Genomic DNA, 24,662 nt, shown 5'->3' on the forward strand with positions numbered 1-24,662 from the left:
CATTCTCCCCGTGTCTGCGTGGGTTTCCTCCGGGTGCTCCGGTTTCCTCCCACAGTCCAAAGATGTGCAGGCCAGGTGAATTGGCCATGTTAAATTGCCCGTAGTGTTAGGTAAAGGGGTAAATGTAGGGGAATGGGTGGGTTACGCTTCGGCGGGTCGGTGTGGACTTGTTGGGCCGAAGGGCCTGTTTCCACACTGTAAGTAATCTAATCTAAAAAATATTGTGTATACAGGGTGTGTGTGCAAGGAGGTGCCATGATTTGATGAACCATTGGAGCAGAAGCTGAATAAGAAATTATGAGAGAACCCTTGGAGGTGACTTGCATGACAAGGCATTCTCCTGGACATGCATGGTCACTTCATCCTACCTTATTCATTTAAGTCCTCTCCTTCAGTACTGGTTGCCAGCCTAACAAAGATTTGCACACAGTTTCATTCATTTGAAGTTCACATATTTGATTACTTAAAATGTAATCATAAAGAAAGAACTTGCAAATAAAATCTTTCATACACTTCTGAAGTTTAGTCAATGTTACCATGTAGACAGCCAATTTGCACACAGCAAGACACAAAAGCAGACGTTGAGTTCCCCGACTAGTTAGTCTGTTGCACAATAAATGTTGGCCAAACAGTTGGAAACTTCAAATCAATGCAAAACAATAATAAGATATTAATGGCTAAAAGTTATATGCTCTGCTGGTCTGTGTTTCTTGGTGTTAGGCTGTATAAAATAGGGCAGGTGCCCAACCCTCAACCTTCTCACCCAGTCTCACCCTATCGTACGTAGGGTAAATGGGTGCCAAAATTGGCAACATGTGTATTCAAATAAATAAGATGCAATTGAGCTTGATGAAACCATAGTTGAACCCAATGTTATGCTACTCATGCTGTGTAAATAAGCCTGCGTTTAAAGAGATTTTAAAGGATGATAAGTAAGTGGACATTATCTTGAGAAGGTGCCATTTGTGCATTCAGGCACCCATCCAGAAGATATAACCAATTCCTTTCTCTCTGCATGGTCATTAAACCCAGCCTCTGTTCAAGTAGACCAAACTCGGACGAGACAATGGCCCTGACTTATCTGGGTCTGGGCTTCCATCAGGCCTTCCTGGTGGGCCTTCAGTCAGATTGGCCATCAACTCAAAAAGGCAAGAATTCCTTCCACTGAGGAGCAGAAGTACCACAACACTGCCCACAACACATTGTTGCTGAGGAGCAGGTTTCTTTCAGATTTGTTAGCTGATTTCTGAATTTCCTTCTGGGGGTGGGGTGGGAGAAGCCATACATTTCTGCCCTATCTGCTCACATCATATATATCAAGAATCCTATCTGATTTTAGTTTTCAGTTGATAGAAATAGTTGTGTCTAACATGTAATAATGATAATATAACAAATTATTGCAATTGTGTAATTAGCTGTAAATTATGAATTATGTCATGTAACAAAGATCAAAATGTAATATACTTTACCAAGCATTTTACTATCAGGTTCAACCTAACACTTTAATTCTCCAACAGGCTAATGAAAACTTAACTCTAAAAGCGGAAGTGCAGGTATCAGAAGTTGAAAACGTTACTGCGCAGCAGCAATACATTTTTGGTGACTTCACTGAGCGACTGTGGGCTTATTTGACCATACAACAGCTTTTAGAGAAACGGTAAAATAACAAAAGCTTTTTGTCTCTGAGATGGAAATTTTAAATTTGTAGTTTATGTACAAACGCAGTTGGTAAATATCATGATTAATATCAAAGGTATGTTAATGTTTTGGTTATCAATGCCTATCCTTCCAAGCAGGAGCTGTCACTGTTGCAAAGCAGCTTGTAATCATTATAGTTTAATCTTCCATTTAGATCACATAAGGACAAAAATCACATAAACCATTAAAATGATTGACAGAACATTTGTATAAATGGCAGCAGAAGTATTTACTGAACTGGATTGCAATACGTAATAAAATTATTTAATACAGGATATTAATTGTTTCATTCAGGATTTCTGCAGAGCCGAATGAAAAGGGAAACCTAACCAACAGAATCCTGGAACTGTCACTCAAGTACAGCTTTGTAACACCATTAACATCAATGGTGGTCACAAAACCAGAGAAAAATGAGAATGGCACATTTGTTGCTGACAAACCAACAGAAGATGATGATGGTTGGATAAAATTAACATTGTTTATATCTTGATTTTGCAATTCACATGCAACATATATATTAGTCAGCTATGTGTGTGAGCTCAATTTAAAAAAAACTACATATTCTGTTCCCATGTATGTCCTTGATTTAATGTTTCATTCAAAATAGAGCAACCTTTGACAGTACTGAACACCCTCAGTACTGGGGTGCAGTGAAAACCAATCATAGAATCCCAATAGTGTGAGAGCAGGCTATTCAGTCCATCAAGTCCACGCTGGCCCTCCAAAGAACATCCCACTCAATCCCCATAATCTTGCATTTCCCATGGCTAATCCAAATAACCTGCACATCTTTTGACTAAGGGAGGAAACTGGAGTACCCGGAAGAAACTCACACAGTCTCAGGGACAATGTACAAACTCCACATAGACAGTTGTCTGAGGCTAGAAATGAACCCAGGTCCCTGGCATTGAGCCACCGTGCCACATGAGATTTCTATTCTCAAATCTTTAGCATGAGATGTGGACCTGTGAATTTCCAAACAGTTAAGTCACAATTGACACAATTTTTACAGTACATAGAACGTAGAGCATAGAACTTTATAGTGTAGTACAGGCCCCTTGGCCCTCAATGTTGTGCTGACCTGCAAAGTTAATCTGATGCCCATCTAACCTGCACGATTCCATCATTATCCATACGTCTGTCCAATGCCCGATTAAATGCCCTTAATGTCAGTGAGTCTATTACTGTTGCAGGCAGCCATTCCATGCCCCTACTACTCTCTGTGTAAAGAACTACCCCTAATATTTCTCCTAAATCTATAATTCCTCAATTTAAAGCAATGTCCCTTCATGTTAGCCTTCACCATTGGAGGAAAGTGACTCTCAATATCCACCCCATCTAACCCTCTGATTATCTTATACGGCTCAGTTAAGTCACCTCTCAACCTCCTTCTCTTCAATGAAAACAGCCTGGATTTCTCTCAGACTTTCCTTGTAAGACCTTCCCTCTTTGTTCATCCATACTGCCAATACTTTTACCATTAGCCCAGTACTCTGCATTCCTGTTACTCCTTCTGAAGTGAACTACCTCACACTTTTTTGCATTAAACTCCATTTGCCACTTCTTAGCCCAGCTCTGCATCTTATCTATGTCCCTCTGTAACCCATAACATTCTTCAACACTATCCATAACTCTGCCTACCTTAGTGTCATCTGCAAATTTACTAACCCATCCTTCTATGCCCACCTCCAGATCATTTATAAAAATGACAAATAGCAGTAGCCCCAAAGCAGATCCTTGCAGCACACCACTGGTAACTGAGGTCCAGGATGAACATTTCCCATCAACCACCACCCTCTGTCTGCTTTCAGCTAGCCAATTTCTGATCCAAACTGCTAAATCCACTTCAATCCCGAAACTCCTTATTTTGTGCAATAGCCTACCATATGGAACCTTATCAAATGCTTTACTGAAGTCCATATACACCACATCAACTGCCTTACCTTCATCCACCTGTTTTGTCACCTTCTCGAAGAAGTCAAAACCATGTTGACTATCCCAATCAAATTATTCCTTTCCAGATTATTATAAATCCTATCTCTTATAACCTTTACCAACACCTTAACCACAACCAAAGTAAAGCTCACTGGCCTGTAATTACCAGGATTGTCCCAACTCTACTTCTTAAACAAGGGAACAACGTTTGCTATCCTCTAGTCTTCTGCCCCTACTCCTGTTAAAAATGATGACACGGGCAGCACAGTGGCACAGTGGTTAGCACTGCTGCCTCACAGCGCCAGAGACCCGGGTTCAATTCCCGCCTCACGCGACTGACTGTGTGGAGTTTGCACATTCTTCCCGTTCCTCCCACAGTCCAAAAATGTGCAGGTTAGGTGAATTGGCCATGCTAAATTGCCTGTAGTGTTAGGTGAAGGGGTAAATGTACGGAAATGGGACTGGGTGGGTTGCGCTTAGGCAGGTCGGTGTAGATTTGTTGGGCCAAAGGGCCTGTTTCCACATTGTAAGTAATCTAATCGAAAGGTCAAAGCCAAAGGCTCTGCAATTTCTTCCCAGAGAATCCAAAGATAAATCCCATCCAGCCCTGGGATCTTATCTATTTTCAGATCTTCCAAAATTGCTAAAACCTCCTCTTTGTTAACCTCAATCCCATCTAATCGTGTAGCCTGTTTCTCCGTATTCTCACTAACATTGCCCTTTTCCAATGTGAATACTGATGAAAAGTATTCATTGAGCACTTCCCCTATGTCCTCAGATTCCACACACAACTTTCCAATACTATCTTTGATTGGCCATAATCTTACTCTTGTCATTCTTTTATTCCTGATATACTTATAGAAGGCCTTAGGGTTTTCCTTGATCCTATCTTCCAACAACTTCTCATGTCCCCTCCTGGCTCTTCTTAGCCCTCTTTAGATATTTTCTGGATAACTTATAACTCTCAAGTCCCCTAATTGAGCCTCAACGCCTCATCCTCACATAAGCCTTCCTCTTCCTCTTGACAAGAGCTTCAACTTCATTAGTAAACCATGGTTTTCTCTCTCGACAATTACCTCCATGCCTGATAGTATATGCTTACCAAGGACTGTAAAGTGGTGAATATCTGCAGGGTTCATCTATTCGTCTACTATAAATTAGGTGGTAGAACAGAGGCTTCCAGTGGCAATTTATAGTCTATGGTTTCTATGTTGAGAAGAATTAGGGCTGAACCCTATCAAAAATCAGCACAGTCTCAGTTTCAGGATTTTCAAGAAGGGTTTCTTTCTGTGAGCACTACTGAATTATCTCATGGTATTCTCTGCAGCATGCCTCATGAGCTATGTACCATACCTCTTTGACGTCCTAATTGTGCTATCATGTGCTCAGCAATAGTGGCAGTAATTGCCACTGCTAAGAGTTTCCAGGATTCCAAGTATTGGCACCACTTTTAAAGCCAGGCCAAGCACTGCCAAACAGAAACATCCTTTCACTGTGCAAGTGGTAGGAGGAGAACGAATAAGAAGCACTCTTGAGGTCACAAATATGGTCCAAGTGACACTTCATAGCAAATGCAAATACACATTTATAAATGTACTGTTTATTTAAATCATCACCCCTCTGATTCACTGTAGTAACTGCAGTGACACAGGTTATCCATTCTTAGCATCATCCCAATTTAACTACTGCTAACCTAATGCCCAGCAAAGCATCACCTTTTTCCATTGTTCAATATGGGAATGTCACATGCTGGAAAACCTTCCAACAGCTAAAAATATTCACTTTCATCCAACAGCAGCAAATGCAAAGAGAAGTTGCATTTACTTCTGGTATCAGCTTTTGGTCAACAACAAATTTATAGTCAATGACTGATTACTGCACCCAACTCACATATATTGGAATCCAGTTGTCAATTAAGTCCTCTCTAGTTAGTTGTACTGGACACTGCACCACTGTAGTCCACCTCTTTGGAAGACTGCTGCAGCTCTCCCTGCTTTTCAAATCCCCTCTTTGCCTGCTCCACCAGAGCACAGAATGTGAACATGGCAAGCTATCGCCCCGTAAACTGATCCAAGCATCAGACCTCATCCAAAGCCGGTCCTATTGCCTGGTCCATGATGGCTCTAGTTAAAGAATGGCTGCATTGCTCAGCAACAATTGGGGATTTTGTAATAGAATAATCATAGTACCATCCTTGAAAGGCATCTAGGCCTTGAAATGCAGCAAGAACGTAAGAATTCTCCGACATCATGGCTGCGCCAGGGTACTTGGCACAAGGACATCCAGATCACTTTGTACATCCCCAATTCCCAAAATATCACCATTTTAATAATAATCATCCCTTCTGTTTTTCACACTGAACTGTGTAACTTCACATTTAGCTACATTGTACTGCTGCTATCATGTCATCGCCCAAACACTCAATTGGTCTGAATCACCTTGAAGCTTACTTGTCTCACAGAATCATAGAATCCCCACAGTATGGCGACTGGCCATTCAGCCCATCAAGTCCACACCGAACTTCCCAATTAGCATCCCATCCAGACCCACCTCCCGACCCTACCCCAGTAAGCCTGCATTTCCCATGGCTAATCTGCCTAGCCTGCAAATCCTTTGACACTATGGGAAATTTAACATGGCCAAGTCACCTAACCTGAATAGCTTTAGACTGTGGGAGGAAACCACAGCCCCCAGAGGAAACCCACAGAGACCCGGAGAGAATGTGCAAACTCTACACAGGCTGTTGCCCGAGGCTGGAACCGAACCCGGGCCCTTGGCGCTGTGGGGCAGCAGTGTTAACCACTGTCTCCTGCGCACAGTTTTGTGTGGTCAGCAAACTTGCAAAAGTAACATTTGTTTCCCTCATTCAGGTTATTTATATATATATTGTGAATAACTTAGGCCCAAGCACTGATCTTTGTAATATGCAACAGTTACAGCCTACTTAAGAAAAGACCCACTTATTCCCACTCCTTGTTTCCTATTGACTAATTCTTGGACCATGCTAATATATTATCATCTGTTTCATGTGCTGTAACTTTACTTAATCCCTTAGAAGTGACCTTATTAAAAAACCTTCTCAAAATCCAAAATCACCACACCCACTGACTCTCCCTTCACTGTTCTATTAGTTACATCCTCAAAAAAACTCCAGTAAATTTGATTAACATGATTTGCCTTTCATATACCTATGCTGGCTGTGTTCAATCCCATTAATGCTTTCCAACTGTTCTGCTATCATATCTTAAACATCAACTCTAGAATTTCCCCACTACTGATGTTCGGCTAGACATAGCCAGCAAGATTGACATTCCTTTGCACATACAATCTTGTTCTCTTATCCTAGTCACTTCCTTACTACCAGGCCATTCAATTTACCTGTCATTATCTTCATCCCGTTTAATCATTCTCTCTGCTGCTGTGTCACCGGTGCCAACTGGCCATCTGCATTGTCTCATTGTCCATTTGAGGACTATCACATACAGACATGCAATCTGACAATTCTAGACATCGCCTTCTATTTACAGTCACAAAAAGTGACCAGAAATTAGTAGAGGCTGTAGTTTGCCCCAAAATGCAAAGCAAATTGAGATGGGGTTAACACAGGTTTGACAAAGGGTCAGTTAGACTTGAAACGTCAGCTCTTTTCTCTCCTTACAGATGCTGCCAGACCTGCTGAGATTTTCCAGCATTTTCTCTTTTGGTTTCAGATTCCAGCATCCGTAGTAATTTGCTTTTATTTATTGAAATAGGGGTTAGATTGATGTCTTGGTGTGCTATTCACATAGACAAACCTCCTCCCCCGGATAGATCTCTAATGACAAGCAATCTTTCTGTGTGTCTGCCCAAAATAGCATGTAAATACTGCAGTACTGATAATCTTTGACTCTGGCTGAAGTACATACTTACACACTAATAAGCATGGTATTGCATGACATAGCATGGATATTATGACCATGCAGGTTGGACAAGTTCTAAGAGAGCGAGCAAGCACTCCTGAGATGCAGCCTGATCCAATCTATATCCCTATGCGCAGTGTCCTAAAAGAAGGTAATTTCGATGATAGTTGCTGGTGAATCAGAGAGGTGCCATGATGGTCATGAAGGGTTGGACGTGACAGATGCCAATGTTGGTGGGTAAGGGCCATGTGCAGCTGGTACCGAAGGAGTTAAGGTCCGAGGGAGTGTTGCTAAACAAAGAGACCTTGGAGTGCAGGGTCATAGCTCCTTGAAAGTGGAGGACCTGTAGATAGGATAGTGAATAAGGTGTTTGGTGTGCTTTCCTTTATTGGTCAGAGTATTGAGTACAGGAGTTGGGAAGTCATGTTGCGGCTGTACAGGACATTGGTTAGGCCACTGTTGGAATATTGCATGCAGTTTTGGTCTCCTTTCTATTGTAAAGATGTTGTGAAACTTCAAAGGTTCAGAAAGGATTTACAAGGATGTTGCCAGGTTTGGAGGATTTGAGCTGTAGGGAGAGATTGAATACTTTGGGGCTGTTTCCCTGGAGCGCCAGAGGCTGAGGGGTGACCTTATAGAGGCTTATTAAATCATGAGGGACATGGATAGGATAAATAGATAAAGTCTTTTCCTTGGGGTGGGGGAGTCCAGAATTAGAGGGCATAGGTTTAGGGTGAGAGGGGGGAGAGATAAAAGAAACCTAAGGGACACCTTTTCACACAGAGGGTGGTACGTGTATGGAATGAGCTACCAGAGGAAGTGGTGGAGGCTAGTACAATTGCAACACTTAAAAGGCATCTGGATAGGTATACGAATAGGAAGGGTTTGGAGGGATATGGGCCAGGTGCTGGCAGATGGGACTGGATTAGGTTGGGATATCTGGTCGGCATGGGTGAGTTGGACCGAAGGGTCTGTTTCCGTGCTGTACATCTATATGTCAGTTTTGCAGTTTTGTGCTGAGCAACATTGAGCTCCCTCACAGCCAGAGACGAGATGAGATTGCCAGGTACCTGCTCTAATTTCCAAGTCAAAAATTCATGACATCTAGCTTGTTTGGTGCATTTAGTAAGAAAGGAAGCTCAATATTAATAAGATGAGTAAGAGCATTAATAAGACATTTAACAAGCTATAATCTCCCTTTAGTTGGCAACTTACCAATGATTAGTGAGAAAGTCAAATTGCCGCTTGGTCAGTTCCTAGAAAATCTAATGAGTTACTCTCGATGTTATAATATGCTATAGCCATGTTTCTCAGTCCCCTATAAGGTTCAATCCTTGTTTTTATTTCTTTTCAGATAATGAGGAGCCATTAGCATTTAGAACTCAAACTGCTGGAAGACCTAAAGCACGTAAGATTTTTTAAAAGAATATTAATCTTATTTAGAGAAGTTTGTGTGAGATGTGGTAAACTGATATAACAGTGTAGGAGATATTGTGTCACATACAAATACGTGAAGAAAGCTATGATTTTAAGCAATTTCCACCTCATTTATCAAATACAGAAAGGATTGCAACTAGAAGTGCTATTAACAGGAGATAAAATAGTTGCCAAAACCACAATGGCTGAGGAATAATGTATGCCAATGAAACGAAATGAGAAGCCGAGCAGAAGCATGGTGGAATGCGAAAAAGAAATGTAAAGCGTATCTGCACATTCACAGACGTTTTTATTGTGTAATGGGAATTGTAATTGATTTCATGAAAGATGGTGAATCATTTGGAATTGGTATGTTACTTTAGGAATGATGAGGAATAAATTGCTCTCCAGCAAATAATTCACCTCCTGACTCCCCTAAGCTTGTCCACCATCCAGACAGCACAATTCAGGAGGATGAAGGAATACTTCCCACTAGCCTGAATGGGTGCAGCTTCAAAAACTACTCAAGAAGCTTGACACCATCCAGGACAAAGCAGCATTTTGATTGGCACTGCACCCACAAATATTCACTCCCTGTACTACTGACATTCAGTAGCAGCAGTGCATCTAAGAAACAAAAAGCTCATCTCTAAACTCAGTGACCTAGGTCTTGGTTTGCCCCTCTGTAACAGGATCCTTAACTTGCTGACCTATATACCATAATCAGTAAGAATAGGCAACAACAGCTCTTCCACCATAAACCTCAACATCGGCGCCCCAATTATACACTTTATACACTTAGGACTATGTGGCCAATTTTCTGCCCCCGCTCCACATACAACAAGTTGGCTCAGTTGTAGGTCAGATCTCAAACAATGATGAGAATGCAGAATACAGGAAAGAGATTGAGTGTCTCGCAGCTGTGCTGGTCAAGAAAGCACAACAATGTCTCTTCTTTCTCTGGATGCTAATGAAATTTGGCATGTCCACAAAAACTCTTACAGTTTTTACCATTCCAGCTGGTTGCATTACAGTATGGTATGGCAACTACTCTTCCCAAGGCCGCAAGAAACTACACCGTCATGAGCACAGCTCAGTCCATTATGCAAACCAGCCTTCCATCCATTGACTCCATTTATACTTGCCGACACCTCAGGAAAGCAACTAACATAAGCAAAGACCCCTCTTTGTTATATTGTCTTCCACCCTCTTCTGTCAGGCACAAGATATAAACATTTGAGTAAATGTACAAACAGATTCGAGAACAGCTCTTCCCCGTTGTTATCAGACTTTTGAATGGACCTCTCAAATGTTAATCTTGATCTGTTGGTGCATGTGACAACAATAGATCAAACCAACAAATCTACAAGATGTACTGAAGAAATTCACCAAAGTTCCTTACACAGCACCTTCCAACCCAAGACCGCTTCTATCTAGAAGGATAAGGTTAGTAGATACATGGGAGTGCTATCAGCTACAAGCTCCCCCAAGTTACTCACCATCCTGACTTGGAAATACATAGCCTTTCTTTCAGTGTTGCTGGGTCAAGGGAAATGTGTCTTCTACCAGCTTCCCAAGAGTAATTAGGAATGGTCAATCAATGCTTGTCAAGCAGCGATGTCCACATCCCATGAATGAATAAAACAAATTTGGGAAAGTAGTTTGAAGACAAAGGAAATGTATCATAGTGTCAAAGGAAGAGTGCAAGGTATTATTTGTAGACAAGTTGTTAACATTCTGTAATTATTTTTAATTAATTGTGTAATAGTTTTCCAATATATTTTGTTATAAATTGAATTGTTGGCTATATGTAGTACAGAGAAGTCATTACAATAAATGGTAACTGAGAAAATTTGGCAATTTGATCAATACATTTTCTGTATCTGCTGCTTATGGATAATTGCATGAGGAGGAAATGATTCCTTAAAATTTCTGCTTTTTACACATTTTGCTATAGTCATTCACCAAGTGAATACATTACGGAAAGATATAGAAGCAATAGGGTGGTGGTTATAGATTTTAACTTCCTAACATTGACTGGCATTCATTTAGTGTTAGAGGTCTAGATGGAGCAGAATTTGTAAGGAACATCAAGGAGGGTTTGAGAGAGCAGTATGTAATTACTGCTTGGGAAGGGGGTCATATTGGACCTGGTGTTGGGGAATGAGCCCAGCCAGGTGGTTAAAGTTTCAGTTTGGGATTACTTTAGGAATAGTGATCACAATTCCATAAGCTTTAGAATACTCATGGTCAAAGATGAGAGTGGTCCTAAAGGAAGAGAGCTAAATTGGGAGAAGGCTAACTATACCAAATTTCAGCAGGAGCTGGGGAATGTGGATTGGGAGCAGCTATTTGAAGGTAAATCCACATTTTATATGTGGGAGACTTTTAAAGAGAGTTTGATTAGAGTGCAGGACAGACATGTCACTGTGAAAATGAGGGATAGAAATGGCAAGAGGGAAATGTGAATGACAGGTGAAATTGTGATACCAGTTAAGAGGAAAAAGGAAGCATACATAAGGTCTAGATGACTGGAGACAGACGAAGCTTTGGAAAAATATCAGGAATGTAGACCCAATCTGAAATGAGGAATTAAGAGATCATAAAGTATCATTAGCAAACAGGGTTAAGGAAGATTTCAAAGCCTTTTGTTCATATATAATGAGTAAAAGGGTAACTAGAGAAAGGGTTTGCTCACTCAAGGACAAAGGAGGAAAGTTATGCATGGAGTCAGAGAAAATGGATGAGATTCTTAATGAGTACTTTGCATTGGTATTCACTGAGGAGAGGGACATGACGGATGTTGAGATTAGGAATGGATGTTTGATTACTCTAGGTCAAGTCGGCATAAGGAGGGATGAAGTGTTGGGTATTCTAAAAGGCATTAAGGTGGACAGGTTTTCAGATCCAGATGTGATCTATCCCAGGTTACTGAGAGAAATGAGAGAGGATATAGTTGGGGCCATAACAGATATCTTTGTAGTATCCTGGTCCTGGAGAACTGGTGAATTGCTAATGTTATCCCCTCATTTAGGAAGGGCAACAGGGATAATCCAGGTAATTATAGACTGGTTAGCCTGACGTCAGTGATACAGAAGCTGCTGAGGAAGATTGTGAGGGATAGGATCTATTCCCATTTGGAAGAAAATGAGCTACTTAGTGATAGGCAACATGGTTTTGAGCCAGGAAGGTCATGTCTTCTTTGAGGAAGTGACAAATTGTTTGATGAGGGAAGGGCTTAGATGCCTTATACATGAACTTCAGTAAGGCATTTGATAAAGTTCCCCATGGTAGGCTGACAGAGAAAGTGAAGTCACATGGGGTCCATAGTGTTCCAGCTCGATGGATTAAGAACTGACTGGGCAACAGGAGACTTAGTGAAAGGGAGTTTCTCAAAATGGAGAACTGTGACCAGTGGTGTTCCACAGGGATCCATGCTAGGACCACTGATGTTTGTGAAATACATAAGTGATCTGGAGAAAGCTATAGGTGGTCTGATTAACAAGTTTGCAGATTGGTGGAGTAGCAGATAGTGAAGGGGATTGTCAGATAATACAGCAGAATATAGATAGATTGGAGAGTTGGGCGGAGAAATGGTAGAGGGAGTTCAATCCGGGCAAATGAGAGGTGATGTATTTTGGAAGATCTAATTCAAGAGCAAACTGTACAGTAAATGGAAAAGCCCTGGGGAAAATTGATGTACAGAGAGATCTGGGTGTTCGGGTTCATTGTACCCTGAAGGTAGCAATGCAGGTCAATAGAGCGGTCAAGAAAGCATACGGCATACTTCATTGAACAGGATATTGAGTACAAGAGTTGGCAGGTCACGTTACAGTTGTACAAGTCTTTGGTCTGGCCACATTTTGAATACTCCGTACAGTTCTGGTTGCTATATAAACAAAAGGATGCGGATGCGTTGGTGAGTGTGCAGAGGAGGTTCACCAGGATGCTGCCTGGTATGGAAGGCACTAACTATGAAGAGAGGTTGAGTAAATTAGGACTACTTTCATTAGAAAGATGGAGGTTGAGGGGGGACCTGATTGAGGTCCACAAAAGCATGAGAGGTATAGACAGGGTGTATAGCAAGAAGCTTTGTTCCCCAGAGTGGGGGATTCAATTACTAAGAGTCATGATTACATTACATTACATTACAGTGTGGAAACAGGCCCTTCGGCCCAACAAGTCCACACCGACCCGCCGAAGCGCAACCCACCACACCCCTACATTTACCCATTACCTAACACTACGGGCAATTTAGCATGGCCAATTCACCTGACCTGCACATCTTTGGATTGTGGGAGGAAACCGGAGCACCTGGAGGAAACCCACGCAGACACGGGGAGAATGTGCAAACTCCACACAGTCAGTCGTCTGAGGCGGGAATTGAATCCGGGTCTCAGGCGCTGTGAGGCAGCAGTGCTAACCACTGTGTCACCGTGCCGCCCACCAAGGGTGTTCAAGGTGAGAATGGAAAAGTTTAAAGGAGATATGCATGGAAAGTTCTTTATACAGAAGGTGGTGCGTGCCTGGAACGCGTAGCCAGCGGAGGTGTTAGAGGCAAGCATGATAGCATCATTTAAGATGTATCTAGACAGATACATGAATGGGCAGAGAGCAAAGGGATACAGATCTTTGGAAAAGAGGCGACAGATTTAGATATCGGATCTGGATCAGCGCAGGCTTGGAGGCCGAAGGGTCTGTTCATGTGCTGTAATTTTCTTTGTTCTTTGAACCATTCAAATTCATTTACATTTAATCAGGTAGATGTTTGATTGGTTTAATTAGCCATGTCCTTAAGTTGTTCATCAACACGACCTTTTCCACCCCAGACAGATATCACAACCTGAGTATGTCACACATGTCACCCTTATCCCAAGAGGTATGACAAAATCAATCAAAATGCTCAAATTATTTTTTCAGTTTTTTTCCCCCACCTACTGAGCCATATTTAGTTGTGGCATAGTGGAAATGTCTCTGCCTCTGAGCCAGAATTTTCAGGTTCATTTCCCACTTTGCAACTTGGTCCATGAAATCTGCATTTAAAGTAGGACTATGTTTGTTGATTGTGAATTCTTCCAGTACATCTTTAGCAAGTAGTGAAAATGGGAGAATGTTCTAGTCAACTGTGCTTGATGCAGAGTGGCACCCCTCAAGATAGACTCTGATAGCTGACTGGTGACCTTTTGAAGGAAAAAAGTAGCCATGGAAACAAACATAAGCACTTGCTTTGTATGCCTCATGTTTCACTAGGAAGCAAGGAATTATATGCATCTAATAATTACATTTTAAATTTAATGGATAAGTTTACATATCACATAATCCTTTAGAAATGCTGCTAAGTTGATTCCAGCTATCAATACCTACTAGAACAAAAGAACAGAAGAGAAATTCAGCACAGGAACAGGCCATTCGGCCCTCCAAGCCCTACTAGATACAGATTTTTGGACATAATGGAAATACCACAAAGACTTTATGGGGCTGTGTGATATATAAAGCAATAAGTGCTTTTAAACCTTTTAAATGAGATGAATCATATTTTCACATGTTTTTGAGAGATTGTTCAGCTTTTATACAAATGAGTCAAATAATTGTTGAGGTGCACTTCAAGTTTTGACCTGACATGATAGAAGAGCTGAACCTTTGCTGTAGAGCTGGGAGTGACTTGGAGACTTTCCCATTAACATGCGGCATCTCCCAGAAATGTAACAAGTGTTTTGGCAAGCATATTTTTGAATATGTTAGTTAGTCATTGTGAAGCTTAGTGTTTTCTTTAGTTTGATGCAACAGAGGCTTAATAATTAATGTTTGATCTTTAAGATTTTTGCAAAGGTCTATAGCTTGGGTTGTGGTTAACTCACTGAGCTGCTGGGTTATCATGCAGGCAGTTCATTACCATGCTGGGTAACATCATCAGTATGACTTCCATGAAGCACTGTTGTTTTGTCCCATTTGGTTTTTATGTGTGTCTGGTCTGTTGGGGTGAGTGTCACCTCCGTGTCCTCTCTGCAGCAGTTTGTACACTGGGTCTATCTCAATGTGTTTGTGGATGGCTTTTTTGTTGAAAACCAGGCATCCAAGAACTTTCTAGTATGTATCTAGAAATGGTTACTTTTTCATGGTCGAATTGATGGCCCTCTTAGTCTGTGTGTATGGAGATGAGGGAGAGTGGATCATGTCATTTAATTGCCAGTTGGTGTTTGTGAAGTCGGTTGGCTAGTTTTCTTCCTGTTTGTCTGATGTAATGCTTGTTTCAGTTGTTTTACAAGGAATTTTGTATAGCATATTGGTCCTACATGGGTATTGGGTCCTTTGTCCTGGTAAGTAGTTGGCGTAATGTGGCTATTGTTTGGTGTGTTACCATAATACATCGTGGTTGTAACAGCCTGGTAGTTAATTCTGATATGTTTTTCAAACAGGACAAGGCGGCCATCAGATTGGTAGATACAGTGTCTTTTTGGCATTGCCTGTTGGGCAGGCATTGGTTGAATAAGTTGATGGGGTATCTGTTGTTAGCACAGACTTTGTGTAAGCATTCTTCCTCTTCCTTGCGCAGTTCAGATGTTTTGCAATGTGTCAAAGCTCTTTTGAATAGTGTCCTGACACAGCTCTGTTTGTGGACATTGGGGTGGTTACTATTGTGGTTGAGGATCTAGTCTGTGTGGGTGGGTTTCCTGTATACTTTGGTTGTAAATTCCAACCATTGGTCAACTGTTCTACCATGACATCTGGGAATGAGAGTTGATGGTTGTTCTCTTCCTCCCTGGTGAACTTGATGCATGTGAGTATACTGTTAATGCGATGGTGTCTTTCCTTGAGCCTTGTACACTTGATGATGACAAATGTGTCATCCACGTAATACATCCATAGTTTTGGTGGGATCCAGGGAAAGCTGTGTTTTCAAGTCTTTACATGATTGCTTCTGCTATTAGTCCTGAGATCAGAGAGCCTGTCAGTGCACCATTGATGGTATGTCTGGTTGTTCAAGACAAAGTGTGTGGAGAGAGATAATTCTAGTAGCTTGAGCATGTTGTCTGTGCTGATGGTATTGCTAGGAGTCATTATCACTGGATCCTCTAGCAGTAAGGCAATTGTTTCCTTGGCTAGTGGTATGTCAGTGGAGATGAATAGGGCCGTGACATCAAATGAAACCATGATGTCATCCTCATCAATTTTAGCATTCATGAGGCTGTCAATGAGTTCTAGGTCCAGCACTTTGGCAACTTACCTCGCTGGCATCCTACTTACCATGAACCATACCCACCTGGCATCTTATTCTCCCTCGCACCCTAACTTCACACTTAATGTACTTACAGCAACTGTCAAAGTTACTGTCAGGACTTTTACATATCAAAATACTGTGGAAAGGAGCTATGGTTTGTCTTCCCCTGTCACCTCTGCACTACAACAGAATTGTCAGTATGGAATTTCCACTTCACATTTCTGAAGGAACCCTGTGTGGAACCTCCTGTCAGAAATGCAGAGTTCTTTTCTTTTGTTCATAAGAAGGGCAGAATGGCAAGCTGCATGAAAAAATCCAGAACGATAAATCCAAAGGAAGCATAAACCAGTATGTGCGCAGGAACGGAGAGATGCACCTTGTTTACCCATTCCCAGAAGGCCGATTTGTCTGATACCTCATCGGTATTGCAATTACTTACATGACAGAAGGAGTTTTATCCATGAGTAGTCTGTCACTTAACTTAAGGTAGATGAAGAGGTGGTTTGGATGGGCAGAAATGGTTAGTATTGGGAAGAAGGTTGCCTTGGAAACTATAGGAGTGCCTTATTATCAATGAAAGCTTTTGGAGACAGTTTGTGTGAGTTTAGTTACTCTTCTAAAGAATTATATAATTCTAACGTATCTTCTGATATGGAGGTCAATTAGCACAGATGTCTAGACAGATGGTTTGCAATGCAGTGTGACACCAAGAGTGTGGATTCACCATGAAGATCCTGCCTTCTCACACTTTCTCCTTGCCTGAGGTGTGGTGACTCTCAGGTTAAACCCACCACCAGTTGTCGCTCTGTAATGAGACAGCAGTCTATGGTCCTCTGGTGGTACATGACGACTGCTACTATTCAGTCATATATTAAATTGCAAGCTGTATAAATTTTTTTTCCCAACCTAATTAAGAAAATAGCTTAGAAATTTGATCCGTCCATTTTGTGATATTTCCTGGTTATGAATATTAAAGGATAAATGCTGCTTGTTCATTTTTACCATTTGTGACTCACCACAAGAACCATCTCAGTTCATTAACAGCTAATTAATTCGATATTTGGTTTAAAAGTCAGCGCCTCCACTAAGTTGAAGCCACATTTGTTTTTTCTCATCCCATATAAATACTAAGCTCTGAAATATGACACTTATAGGTGGAATGCCCTTCAACCAAAACTTACTGAAAAACCGATGAATCAAACTTTCTCATTCCAACTCACTGAACTACACACAGCTAATAATTCAATTTTGAATATAATGTTTACCAATCAGGTAATTCCTTTAAAATGTCGTGAAATTTTAAATGTCCAACAACATTCTGTGGATACGTGGTAAACACAGTTTTTTCGACAAAGTAATATAAATTGGTGTATGTTTATATTTCTTTTTTCAGATTCACCTGTGTACCTAAAACGTCCTGTACTCAGTCCTTCCAATCGTCGGGGCATCCCTGGTTTTCCTGGCCTTTCTCATTCTTCATTTCGTGGACTGAGTAAGATTTTCAAAACAAATCTTAATCGTATTTTACAGTTGCTTTCAAAGCTGCTTTACAAATTTAAGGAACTCTCCGTCAACTTATAAAGATGTGACAACAGCCATGATTTTAGAGACTGCCACTACATTTGGTCTAAGGGATTAGGTGAATTGAATTGAATTGAATTGAATTTATTGTCACGTGTACCGAGGCACAGTGAAAAGCTTGTGGGCAATACAGGCAGATCACAGAGTTAAGTAGCATACATAAGTAAATAATAGGTAAACAGCAGCAAAAGCAAAAACACAGGTACAGGCAAATGTTAAGAGTTTGTGAGTCCATTCAGTATTCTAACAACAGTAGGCTGGAAACTGTTACGAAACCGACTAGTGCTTGTGTTCAGGCTTCTCTACCTTTTCCCCAGTGGTAGAGGTTGTAGAAAAGCAATGGCAGGGTGGGATGGACCTTTCCTTGACAGAGGGCCTGGTAGATGGATTCTATAGATGGGAAGTTGGACATTGTGATTGTCTGGGCTGAGTTCTCCACTCTCTGTAACCGTCTCCGATCTTGAATGGTACAGTTGCCATACCAGATAATGATACGTCCAGACAGAATGCTCTTGATGGTGCACCTATAAAGGTTGGCAAGGATATTCGCCGTCACGCCAAATTTCCTCAGCTGCCTGAGGAAGAAGAGATGTTGTTGGGCCTTTGTAACCAGTCCGTCCACATGAAGAGTCCAAGAAAGCTAGTTGGGGGTGACCACTCCCAGGAGCTTGACACTGTCCACTCATCCCACTTCTGTGCTGTTAATGTGTATGGGAGGTATGAGTAACATTCTGCTGAAAGTCAATAATGAGTTCCTTGATTTTGCCGGCATTGAAAGCTAGCTTGTTCTCAGTGCACCCTTTTTCCAGGTCTTCCACCTTCTGTCTGTAGTCTGGTTTGTCGCCATCTGAGATTCAACCGACTCTAGTGGTGTCATCAGTGAACTTGTAAATAGTGTTAGTCTGGTATTTGATGATGCATGCACGGGTATACAGTGAGTACAGTAGGGGGCTGAGTGCGCATCCCTGGGGGGCTCCAGTGTTGAGTGTTAGTGAGGATGAAATATTGTCCCCAATCTTCATTAATGTGGCCTGTGGGTCAGGTAACTGAGGATCTAGTTGCAGAGAGTGGGGCTTAGTCTGAGATCTCTAAGTTTAGTAATCAGTCTCGAGGGGATAATATTGTTGAAGGCTGAACTGTAGTCCATCAGTAGGATTCCTACGTAGCTGTTCTTGGTGTCAAGATGTTCTAGGGAGGAGCAAAGGGCAAGTGATATGGCATCTGACGTGGATCTGTTGGTTTAATAGGCAAATTGGAGTGGGCCAAGCGTAGTGGGGAGGCTGGAGTTGATTAATGCCATGACCAGCCTTTCAAAGCACTTCATGACCGCCGAAGTTAGGGCCACTGGGCGATAGAGATTGAAACCTGCTGCATGAACCTTCTTAGGTGCAGGGATGATGTTGGCCGTCTTAAAACAGGCAGGGAGAGGTTGAAGATGTCCAAGAAGACCTCTGCCAGTTGACTGCGCATGTTCTGAGTACACGGCCTAGTAGTCCGTATGGTCCCATCGCTTTCCTTGGATTCACATGAAGGAAAACTGATCTGACCTCTGATGCAGTGACTGTTGGGATAGGTTTGTCAGGACTTGTCAGAATAGGTGTTAGCTCTCTGCCAAAATTCTATACAAAGTAAGCATAGAAGGCATTGAGACTATCTGGGAGGGATATGTCATTGTCTGTCTACCTTGCACTGTCTCTTTTTAGAACCTGTGATGTCATTCAGTCCTTGCCATAGTCGCTGGGTGTCTGTCTGGGTCTCTAGTTTGGATCGGTATTGGTCATTGGCTGTCTTAATGGTTTTGCGAAGGTCATACTTGGATTCTTTATATTTGAGTGGATTTCCTGATCTAAAGGCCTCACGCCTGGTTTTTAGCAGATTCTGTATATCCTGATTCATCCAGGGTTTCCTATTGGGGAACACCCGGATTGACTTCTTCAGTGCAGTCCTCCACACACTTGCTGATAAAGTCTGTGACGGTGGCGGCGGACTTGTCCAAGGTATCTGTGGACTGTTTGAACTTGGCCCAATCAGCCGATTCCAGACAGCACTGGAGTAGATCCTCTGCCTCTTCCAGCCAGCAGTGGGCCTGTATCTGCGAGGGGGTTTCCTGCTTGAGCTTTTGCCTGTAAACTGGGAGAAGAAACACGGCATCATGGTCGGAGTTCCGACGGGGGAATGGAGCAGTAGGCATCTTTCACAGTGATGTAGCAGTGGTCTAAAATGTTCGGGCCCCTGGTGGGGCAGGTAATGTTCTGTTAGTACTTGGGCAACACCTTCCTTCATTAGTATTGTAGCTTCATTAACAGGAGATGCAGAAGGAATGTATTCCTGAGCCAGAAAGTTAGAGAAAAAAATTATGTCAGTGGACTGATATAGAATTGAGAATTCCAGTGGAAGATTGAACTCTAATTTGAGCAGGAGATGGAGGAAGGTGCATCATTTACAGATTTACCCAAGCCCGAGTTACAGGTTGTAATTGGTTGCATGATTGAAGGAGTTTTCAGTATGGGTAATTTATTCTTTTGCAGAGATGGAGGATACGTTGAATGGATGGAAATGACCAGTATTGGAAGGAGTTTGAAATTGAATGTGTAATGGTGTTGGTGAAAGAGGGGAAGAAAGGACCAGATGGCCAAGATGATGATATTGTGCTAAAATAATTGGTTCTGAAAACAAAATGGGAACAGATATGGAGAAAAATGCTGTCAGAAGCTCAGAGGGTGTGAATGAAGTGAACTATGGTGAGATATTTGTGAGTATTGGATGGAGCCAGGAGTCATTCGATGTCAGGAGTATCCTGGTCCATCTTCTATGCTTTTGACAAGTAGCACAATAAACTCTTTGCTTGGCAGCAACAAGTTGCCAGTTCACTGGATTATTACTTGTTGAACGCCTTGTTCACAGACCAACTCACCTCATTGCTATTCAGCTTCCAATCTTAGAAAATAGGCTAGATGTCAAAAATTCTCAATATGGAAGTTAGGTACCTGGCAAATCCAGCTGGTTGCTTACTTGAAAGGACCTCCATGTTGGATACAGGACACCAACAACTCAGGCAATGCACCATGGGTATCAGCCACACATGCCCCACATCCATCCAACTTGTGCCATCCTCTGAGAACACTCATGGCACATCTCCAAAGCACTTACAGGACACTGGCAGCCATCATTGTAATGCTGCAGCAAGGACACTGTGCACTCAGAGACACACACTCAGCTTATGGACTGGAGCAGACTACATCTCAGGGCATTTCACTTGCTGCTGTAGCAGCCACTCACTATGAACCTACGCGATGCTCACAGAATCCATGCCTTGTCTTGCCTTTGAATGCTTTGCCCCTTTAGTCAGATATTCAATGATATTACTTGTGCCTTGCCTTAATGATTAGCACAGACACCAAGGAAGGAAAAGTCGAAAAGTGTAGCACTGGAAAAGCACAGCAGGTCAGCCAGCATCTGAAGAACAGGAGAGTTGACGTTTTAGGCATAAGCCCATCATCAGAAACGTGAAGTGGGAAGGGGCTGAGAGATGAATGGGTGTGTGGAGTTGGGGGAAGGTAGCTGGGAAGGTGATAGGTGGATTTGGTGAGGGTTAATTGCGATAAGTGAGAAGGAAGATGGACAGGTAGGACAGGTCAAGAGGGCGGTGCCAAATTTGATCTGGAATGAGGTGGGGATGGGGAAGGTTTGAAAACTGGTGAAGTCAATGTTGATGCCGTGTGGTTGTAGGGTCACAAGGGGGAAGGTGAGGCGTTCTTCATCTAGTTGCTGGGTAGCTTTGATTTGGTGATAGAGGAGGCCCAGGATTTGTATGTTCTTGGGGGAGTGGGAGGGAGAGTTGAAGTGGTTGGCCTCAGGGCAGTGGGGTTGTTTGGTGTATGTGTCCCAGAGATTTTCCCTGAACTACTCTGCGAGTTGATGTCCCATCTCCCCAATGTAGAGGAGACCACATTGAGAGCAACAGACCCGGCAGATGAGACCATAAGACCATAAGACATAGGAGTGGATGTAAGGCCATTCGGCCCATCAAGTCCACTCCTCCATTTAATCATGGCTGTTGGGCATTTCAACTCCACCTACCTATACTCTCTCCGTAGCCCTTAATTCCTTGCGAGATCAAGAATTTACCAATGTCTGCCTTGAAGACATTTAATGTCCCGGCCTCCATTGCACTCCATGGCAATGAATTCCATGGGTCCATCACTCTCTGGATGAAGAAATGTAGAACATAGAAACATAGAACATAGAAAAATACAGCACAGTACAGGCCCTTTGGCCCTCAATGTTGCGCCGATCCAAGCCCACCTAACCTACACTAGCCCACTATCCTCCATATGCCTATCCAATGCCCGTTTAAACGCCCATAAAGAGGGAGAGTCCACCACTGCTACTGGCAGGGCATTCCATGAACTCATAACTCACTGAGTAAAGAATCTACCCCTAACATCTGTCCTATACCTACCACCCCTTAATTTAAAGCTATGCCCCCTCGTAATAGCTGACTCCATACGTGGTAAAAAGGTTCTCATGGTCAACCCTATCTAAACCCCTAATCATCTTGTACACCTCTATCAAGTCACCCCTAAACCTTCTTTTCTCCAATGAAAACAACCCCAAGTGCCTCAGCCCTGCCTCATACGATCTCTCTACCATACCAGGCAACATCCTGGTAAACCTCCTCCAGTGCCTCCACATCCTTCCTATAAGTGCCTCCATATCCTTCATTGGGGGAGTGGGAGGTGAGTTGAAGTGTTCGGCCATGGAGCAGTGGGGATGGTCGGTGTTAACTTTTCTGCCTAATTTAAAACGAGCAACACAGAAATATTTAGCTGTAATCTGTAAATATTCGAATGGCCAAGTTCTATTTAAAGTAATAATTAACTACTTTATTTCTTAAAGTGTAACAGAGAATAATTAACTCACAACTATGAAAAAATACTTACTTTAACCCATCTTTTACCTTCCCTTCTATGAAATCAGTTACCAAAAACTCCCAATTAAGATTTCCTAAACCACATTTCTTATCACTCAACCAGGCAGCTTTCAATTGATCTATTTGGATCTTCCTGTGACTTCTTATCTTCCTCATAGGAATTTCTGCATCAGAAATTACAGATTTATAAAGTAGTTTTAAGAGAGCTATTTTTCAGGCAGACTGGTGGCATGGCAGTTCTCCTCCCAAATATTAAATTTTCCCAGTTTTATACCCCAGAGCATCAGATTGTGTCATTGACTTTTAAGATTGTCAATATAATCAATTCAAAACTGGACTGGAGTTTCATATTTTTCGAAATATAATTTAAACTGATTGGCCGAATTCAAATTTGTTTTTGTCTCCAGGCAACGAGCTAATCGAGTTGTTTTACCAAATATTACATTCTTACTTTATTGAGAACATTTGGTGCCTTCTTGAACAAGGGAACCACATTTGCTATCCTCCAGTCTTCTGGCACTACTCCTGTAGACAACGAGGACATAAAAATCAAGGCCAATGGCTCTGCAATCTCCTCCCTTGCTTCCCAGAGAATCCTAGGATAAATGCCATCAGGCCCAGGGGACTTATCTATTTTCATTTCCTCATTTCCATTCTAAAGTGACCCCCTTTAATTCTAAGGCTGTGCGCGCAGGTCCTCATCTCACCGCCTAATGGAAACAACTTCCTAGCGACCACCCTTTCTAAGCCATGCATTATCTTGTAAGTTTTTATTAAATCTCCCCTCAACCTTCTAAACTCTAATGAATACAATCCCAGGATCCTCAGCCGTTCATCGTATGTTAGGCTTATAATTCTAGGGATCATCCGTGTGAATTGCCACTGGACATGCGTCAGTGCCAGTATGTCCTTCCTGAGGTGTGGGGCCCAAAATTGGACACAGTATTCTAAATGGGGCCTAACTAGAGCTTTAAAACGTCTCAGAAGCACATCGCTGCTTTTATATTCCACTCTTGAGGTAAATGATAACATTACATTACATTACATTCACTTTCTTAATCACCGTCTCAGCCTGCAAGTTAACTTTTAGAGAATCCTGGACTAGCACTCCCAGATCCCTTTGTACTTTGGCTTTATGAATTTTCTCACCATTTAGAAAATTGTCCATGCCTGTATTCTTTTTCCCCAAAGTGCAAGACCTGGCATTTGTTCATATTGAATTTCATCAGCCATTTCCTGGACCACTCTCCTAAACTGTCTAAATCTTTCTGCAGCCTCACCACCTCCTTAGTATTACCTGCCTGTCCACCTAACCTCGTATCATCGGCAAACTTCGCCAGAATGCTCCCAGTACCTTCAGCCAGATCATTAATATATAAAGTGAACAACTGCGACCCAACACTGAACCCTGCGGGACAGCACTAGTTACCGGCTGCCATTCTGAAAAAGAGCCTTTTATCCCAACTCTCTGACTTCTGTCAGACAGCCAATCCTCAACCCATGCCAGTAGCTTAGATTGAATACTATGGGCCCTCACCTTACTCAGCAGCCACCGGTGAGGCACCTTATCAAAGGCCTTTGCGAAGTCTAAATAGGTAACTTCCACTGAGTTTCCCTGGTCTAACCTACATGTTCCCTCTTCAAAGAATTCTAACAGGTTTGTCAGGCATGATGCTCCCTTAGTAAATCCGTGCTGACTTGTTCTGATCCAATCCTGCACATCCAAGAATTTAGAAATCTCATCCTTAATGATGGATTCGAGAATTTTACCAACAACCAAGGTTTAGGCTAATCAGCCTATCGTTTTCCATCTTTTGTCTTGATCCTTTCTTAAACAAGGGGGTTACAATAGCAATTTTTCAATCATCTGGGACTTTCCCTGACTCCAGTGACTTTTAGAAGATCACAACCAATGCCTTCGCCATTTCCTCAGCCACCTCCCTCAGAACTCTAGGGTGTCACCCATCGGGGCCAGGAGATT

The 24,662-nt window shown here is 42.2% G+C and overlaps 1 protein-coding gene across 3 annotated transcripts in view; it reads left to right on the plus strand.

Annotated features, from left to right (window-relative positions):
* Window positions 1-24,662, plus strand: part of LOC122558909 (inter-alpha-trypsin inhibitor heavy chain H3-like) — an 87,374-nt gene that overhangs the window by 32,618 nt on the left and 30,094 nt on the right. For 2 of the 3 annotated variants that reach the window (XM_043707853.1, XM_043707852.1), the window contains exons 14-17: window positions 1,518-1,657; window positions 1,993-2,156; window positions 8,887-8,940; window positions 17,561-17,659. In XM_043707853.1, coding sequence (XP_043563788.1) covers window positions 1,518-1,657; window positions 1,993-2,156; window positions 8,887-8,940; window positions 17,561-17,659 — 457 coding nt within the window. Of the gene's footprint in view, window positions 1-1,517; window positions 1,658-1,992; window positions 2,157-8,886; window positions 8,941-17,560; window positions 17,660-20,276; window positions 20,574-24,662 lie in introns of those variants that run through there. The other variant, XM_043707854.1, reaches the window with a different exon arrangement.

The sequence above is a fragment of the Chiloscyllium plagiosum genome, chromosome 18 (genome assembly GCF_004010195.1).
Source record: "Chiloscyllium plagiosum isolate BGI_BamShark_2017 chromosome 18, ASM401019v2, whole genome shotgun sequence".
Taxonomy (NCBI): Eukaryota; Metazoa; Chordata; class Chondrichthyes; order Orectolobiformes; family Hemiscylliidae; genus Chiloscyllium; species Chiloscyllium plagiosum.